This window comes from Haemaphysalis longicornis, unplaced genomic scaffold (assembly GCF_048455015.1).
Source record: "Haemaphysalis longicornis isolate Haplotype H1 unplaced genomic scaffold, Haemaphysalis longicornis Haplotype H1 scaffold_6, whole genome shotgun sequence".
Lineage (NCBI taxonomy): Eukaryota > Metazoa > Arthropoda > Arachnida > Ixodida > Ixodidae > Haemaphysalis > Haemaphysalis longicornis.
Window position 1 is genome coordinate 56,631,274 of NW_027526407.1, and position 6,649 is coordinate 56,637,922.

The following is a 6,649-nucleotide window of genomic DNA, read 5'->3' on the forward strand; positions in this document are numbered from 1 at the left end:
GAATTTGGTCCATCAACTCTGACAAATCAAACACGGGTAGTAGATAAATACACGGGAGCCCAGGTAACATTAGTTTGCCGTGTTGAAAGAGATCAGTAGCTTTATAAAAATAACTAAAACTAACATCAGTTTGATCCATCCTACCAAGAACCTGCTCAAAGCTATAAAAAACTGGCATTAACTGAGTGACCATAAAAAAGACCGCGAAATCTATGCAGAAAGGCAGAAGGTGAGTAACTGTGAGCAGGTATGCCGCAATTCGATCAATTCCATTCGCATTAACGAAATTATTGCAGGAGGGTATTAACGAACAGAGTAGGGCAATGAACGGTGTTTTATCGCTGCCTTGTTTTGCATTTGCAGGCGAGCCTTTCGGAGGTTTTACCAAAAGTTTGTCGAAATGGCCTACCCCGTCGAAGACATCTACATTGAATGAGAGCGCCGCCGCGGTAGCACTGTGGCTGGTCGCTCCAGGCTCAGTCTGCGCTTCCCTGTTTAGAGAACAAAACTTTGTGCGCTGTTTTTGAAAGAGCCTGTTGGCATGTTGGAAGAAATGTTTGCCTCAGTTTTTTTTTTTAATTTGTTCTTGTTCTAGAGGGAGGTGTCATTTGTGTGGTTGCGAACAGTGTTTGCGTCGTCGTGTGATGGACAATTGTAAAATGGGGAAACCATTACTCGTCAGATGCAGTTGAAAGGAATCTCAGAAGTGTTGGACGTCCTGTCTGGGTTGCTATGGGGCACGGTTTTAGCTGTTGTGTTTTACCGAAGTGTTAGGTCACATTTACATTAGTTGCTTGATGTTTTAAGTCATGCTGTGGTTTATTCAATTCTCCCGGCTTTTTTTTTTTGTTAATCTGGATTTTTAATGTGTTCTTGTTATGCAGGCATAACAGAATCACTGAATATGTTTATTGGAGCGATTTGCTGGGAATAATAGATAGTTCGGAATGTTTTTTTTTTTCCTTTCATGAACAAGCTCAAGAATGGCAGTAGTCATTCTGCAAATCTGGAGGCAAATTCTACTGCGAATAACGTAATGTCGCCAGTAAACTTTATTTTCTTTTATCGTAGTTTTATGCTTGAATTTTTTAAGCAATAATTACTGGTGTATTCTTCATTCTCTGGGTCTTTTTACGAGTGGTTTGCGCCATTTATTTAATGCCTGTGCTAGGTGGCAACTTTCAGTGAACAGTGGAACGCTCACCTAGAAGTGCACCTTATGGATTTTTAATGGGGCAGTCGATAAGCAGTCAGTTCAAGGGCCTTCCAAAACCATTTGAAATGTCCATGAAGCAGAGGTATAAAGCACATTGAGAAGGAAGGTTTGCCTACATGGGGAGTTGTTGAGGTTGAACAAGTGTTGCGCTTGTGAGAACAATTTGGTGTTTCAGAGTGTGGGTGATATTTTTGGAAAGAGTCAAGAACCTGGGTGTGGTACGGAGTTGACTTCAACTATTATTACGTGGACCGCATTGTCAGGGCATGCAATAATGTGTACCTTTTTGAATGAGTGTGGATCGACAGTGACACAAGGCCTTCTTTGCCAACTTCATTTCTGTGTGTTTGTGTTGTTGTTTTTTTCACAGTTTTTACAATCTGTGATGTATTTTACGAGGTCACAAGCAGCCCCTTGGTTAGCCGTGCTCGCTCTTTTGGAAAGTATTGAATCTGTGTCTAGTTTTCAATTTACTGCATCAAAGTAGAGGGCTCGAAGCTTCTTTGTGAGCTAGTGCATTGGGTAGCAGTTTTATTTGAGAATGGCAACAGAGCATTAGTCACAAACAGCACTACCTTTCCTGTCTCAGGTTGCAGGCATTTGGAAGCCACCTTCAAAGGCTGTGTTGTCATTTGTCTCAGTGGAGTAGAAGTTAAGAAAAAGTCTTGAAGCACTTCTTGCTTGATATTTCAGCATTGAAGCTACTATGCCTTGCCTTTTTCTTGACAGACATTGTTGAAAGCTTCTGCATCATGAATTTCTATGCAAGATGGGTATTGAACACTCATTACCACACTACCAGATTCCAACTACAGGAATTTCAACTTTAGCAGTCTGGGCGAGGATGTTGTGGATTTGATGAAGTCGCAAGTAAAATTCCAAGTCTTTTTTTTTTAATAGTGAACGGGAGAGCTTTAGGGGATGTTCGAATAACGTTCAAGGTCTTAATTTTTACTTGCATGCTGCCACAATTTGCATTATATGGCCTTGGTTCAGATGCTGAGTAGTTGCAAGACTCATCCCGTCAATAAATGTTTTCTTATAGATTATACTGCTTTTAAGTGCAGAGCACTTTAGGGGCTTGCCTTGTCGTCGTAGCTCATTCGCTGGACCCAAGTAGAGCCACATGGTGTTCCGTCGTAGTGGCTGTTGTCACGGCGTAACCCAGAGGCTTTGAAAGCCAGGCGGTTTGTATAGTCGTAAGCGTTTGAAACTCGTGCACCGCTGCCGTTTGTCATACATCTCCCCATTGTTTAGCGCCAAGAAAACTGAAGGGGCATTTGAGGCAAAATATACGTGAATAACCGGCAGCCCCCGCGTTCATTTAGTTAGGATCGCTCGTTGGGTTGGTTTTTATGATAGTAAGGGAAAAAAAAGTGGCAGTGCAACGCCGGCACGTGCGTGAGAAAAAGCGAGCACAAAAAAAGCAGAACTCAAGCAGGCGCAGTTTCAGCCAGGGGGCACGTAAGCACTGCGAAGGCGGGAAATTTGAATTGCATTGGGTGGTAGCAGTGAGTAGATAACGGTGCTACAGCCCATTATGGCGAGTCACTGCTCTGCACTTCCGACAGCTTTCACATGGAGTGGAACGGCTTTAATTTTTTTTTAAAGAAGAATGCAGTGCTGCTGTGCAGCCGATACACTTACGTAGGGCATTTTGCTCACACTGGTCATAGGTGGGAGTGGTTTAAAACAAGCCATCACTCGGTTGTTTTAAAGCATTCGTGAGGAAACCTTTGGCATTTTTTTGTTCTTCACGTCTTGTGAGGAATGTGTATAACTGTTTAGGACATGTGAATGACCGCAGCTATATCACGTGATGCTTTTCGTACCTACTCGCAACTGACGTAGGTGGGTAAGTGGTGTCCTAACACCCTTTCAAACCTTGCCATGGCAATTGGCGTGCCGTATTGGCTGCTGTTGCTTGTTGTTTGTATTCCTCCAAGTGCTCTGAGTGACAGTCTAGTGTGTAACAATTAACTAGTTTAGAAGAATTTGCTTCCAGTCTAGTGAAACCTGTGAGCGTGGCAGTGCCGTTTCAAGAAAGCTTCGCAGCCGCCATTTACGCTGCTTTGACAATGATGACGCATTCATTTTTGCGCGTGGACCAGTGCTGATTGCTATCAGCGAGCTGTTAGGGAAAGCTTTTGAAGCCAGGGCGCCCGTGATAGTCATCTTAACTTGTCTATGGAAGGCATGCTTTGTGCGGGTTTCTTCATTATTTATTCCATCTATAGTTTGGAGCTCTTGCGACTGTCCAGTCCACCAGACCCCTTGCATTATCTCTGAGGTCATGCGATGATCTCGATCATTGCAACTGGTGATGACAGGGTGATCATGCTTTGGTGATGTGGTTGATGTGGTAACCAAGTAAGCTGAACACTATAGTCGGACCATTTGGAATGCAACAGATACAGTCTGTGTTTCACCATTCTCTACTGCTTGGGACTGCAAACGTTTCTGCAGTTTTTGCATTTCTAGTGGCGCACGGTGCGTTTGTTTTCTTGCCGCCTTGGGCAGGCGGGACATTAGAGGATGTGCTGAGAAGAATGCTTTTTTTTAAAGGGGACACACGGCTCTTAAAACAATTGCTTTTGATTTTTAAGGAAACTCTGTGAAACTTGTCAGTCTTGCTGCTTTTCCCGCACTGATTGCAAATATGCCACTATTTTTTGAGTCAGTCAATTAGTTCCCAGGATAATTAGAAATAATTACCCACTTTTGGCGGAACAATAGACAAAACAGTGTTAGTCACGGAACTGTAATCTTTATATTTTGTAATACTGTGGACCCTGGTGAGTGCAGTAGGAGAATCGGTTTTTTTGATGCACTGCTTTGAACTAATTTTACAGCTCATTAAACTTTGGTGTTTGAAATGGGCATTCGAAATGGCTCCTTGCCACTGGTGCCACCAAAGTTTAGTGAGCTGTAAAATTAGTTTCAAGCAGTGCATCAAAACACCGCTTCTCGTATTGCACTCACCAAAGTTCACAGTATTACAAAAAGTACAGATTACAGTTTTATGACTAACGCTGTTTTGTCTGTTATTCCTCCAAAAATGGCTAATTATCTCTAGCTATCTTGGTAACTAATTGACTGACTCAAAAAGTAATGCCATATTTGAAATCAGTGGGAAAAAAGCAGCAAGACCGACAAGTTTCACAGAGTTTACATTAAAATTAAAGGAAGCTGTTTTAAGAGCAGTGTTCCCCCCCCTCAATAAGCAGAGAAGCTTTCGCACGTATGCCCGTTATATGAAACTAGTCGAGATTTACTTGCCTTTGTAATCATTTTGTGCCTCGTGTGTGTCGTACTGCTGTTTTTTGGGCTACAACACGAAAAGCGGAGCTTAGCCGCTTACCACTCCCTGCCCTTTTTTTTTTCTATAGCGTGGTTTTTATAAGAGCAGTGTTTGAGCGTCTTCTCGAAGGAGCTTAGTGAGTAGGCTTTCTGACGCCTTGTTTTGTACAACTCTCGCGTTGTCGTTCTAGCTGTTTTTTGACGTGTACACATAGCGACAGCTTGCCATTTTTATTACCTTGTTTGCATGCAAGCGTTCGTAACGATGTTTTGCGTTGTTGATGCCTCTGTGTCTTACATACTCGAGATGTATTGTTTACACTGTGTAAATAGGAGTCAGGAATAGATCGTGCCACAAATTATTTCCCCGTACCTAACCCACCACTGCATGTTTTGTGTAGGCTGTGTTCAATACGTACGTGCGCTCCGTAAAAAAAGTCGCGACCAGTTTCCGTTTTGGGAAGTTGGCTATGTACAGCTTAGAGTTGCTTCGTTGGAAATTGGGTTGCTGGCTGCGGTTTTGTACTAAGTGCAACCTGTAAAATGGTTAGCTTGTAGCGCTTACTGGCATCCTCACAAGTTGGTGATAATTAGAAAGATAAATTGATTACTGTAGGAAAATGTAATGCTTTACAAAGCGCTTCATACTTTTGTTGCACCGATGCTGTTATGCTTCTAGTTCAAACGAGTTTTACAACAGTGCCGGGCTTGCGTATGGTTTTAATGAAAGCCACACAGCTTATTGTTCTTGCTGCGGCATTCAAATGCTCATGTTAAACGCAGATTTGAATGTGTGCGGATATATTGCGCCATAATCGCCGTTACGTTGTGAGAGCCGTTTCTTTCGCCTTTCGTCACGCTTTTCGACAAGGTCAGGAAATATTTGACGGCACCCTTTTTTTCGTTGTTGGCATTACTCTCCCCATCACAGATTGTCTGCGTTAACATCATCGTGTTACAGCAGCAGCTGTGGACGCAACTCGGTTGCCAGGACATTTTGCCCAGAGGAAAACGCTTTTTCCACCGTTGTTTTCTTTGTTTTTGCTTTTTGGAAGGGTAAACAGGTGATGTTCGTGTGTTCTGTCACGCGGAATGTAGTGATGAATGAAAAACAAAGCAAAACTGTTTATCGGGACGACTGTGCGTCTCCTGAAGGAGAGTGAATAAAAATGAAATATGTAATTCTGGCATGCACTCCGACAGTTGGTAATCTGTTTCACACATGTGGTCTTTAATGCCCAGTTTTTAACATTAACAGTACAGAAGATGAGTCTAAGCTCCGAGCACACAAACAACAGAACAGTGTTTCAAACATGCTTGTGCAGGTGACAAGCACAATTCAATGCAGAGTACTGATATAGGAACGTGCATGTCTGGCTGCATGGAGAAAATATTTAACCCTTTCAAACGCTATGTACACAACTGTGTACGTTTCAATCCTGCAGGTTTTTAACAAAAGGAAATACCAAAACTGAAAGTTTTCACTGGTTTAGCATAATTTTGTCATCATCATCATCATCACCAGCCTATCTACGCCCACTGCAGGGCAAAGGCCTCTCCCATTATTCTCCAATTATCTCGGTCCTGTGTCAACTGTGACCAATTTATCCCTGCAAACTTCTTGATCTCATCTGCCCATATAACTTTCTGCCGCCCCCTGCAACGCTTGCCTTCTCTAGGGATCCACTCTGTTACCCTTAATGACCAGTGGTTATCTTGCCTTTGCATTACATGCCCTGCCCACGTCCATTTCTTCTTCTTAATTTCTACTAATATGTCTTTAACACCAGTTTGCTCCCTGACCTACTCCGCTCTCTTCTTGTCCCTTAATGTTGCACCTATCATTTTCCGCTCCATTGCCCGCTGAGTCGTTCTTTAAGTTGTACCCTCTTAGTGAGGCTCCAAGTTTCTGCCCCGTAGGTGAGTACCGGTAAGATGCAGCTGTTATACACTTTCTTCTTCAGCGACAATGGTAGGCTGCTATTCATTATCTGATAATGTCTGCCGTATGCACCCCACCCCATTCTGATCCTTCTAATTATCTCTGCCTCATGGTTGGGATCTGGGGTCACAACTTGGCCTAAGTAGATATATTCGCTTACCACTTCCACTGCCTCGCCACCTATCTCAAAC

General features: G+C 43.0%; 1 protein-coding gene across 2 annotated transcripts in view; it reads left to right on the top strand.

The window, feature by feature from the left end:
• The window catches only part of Aplip1 (JNK-interacting protein Aplip1), a 29,940-nt gene extending 24,237 nt beyond the window's left edge, over positions 1 to 5,703 (top strand). For both annotated transcript variants that reach the window (XM_077674417.1, XM_077674416.1), the window contains one exon: positions 364 to 5,703. In XM_077674417.1, the coding sequence (XP_077530543.1) occupies positions 364 to 436 (73 nt within the window). In that variant the 3' untranslated portion in view covers positions 437 to 5,703. The remainder of the gene's footprint in view (positions 1 to 363) is intronic.
• Positions 5,704 to 6,649: the final 946 nt, after the last annotated feature.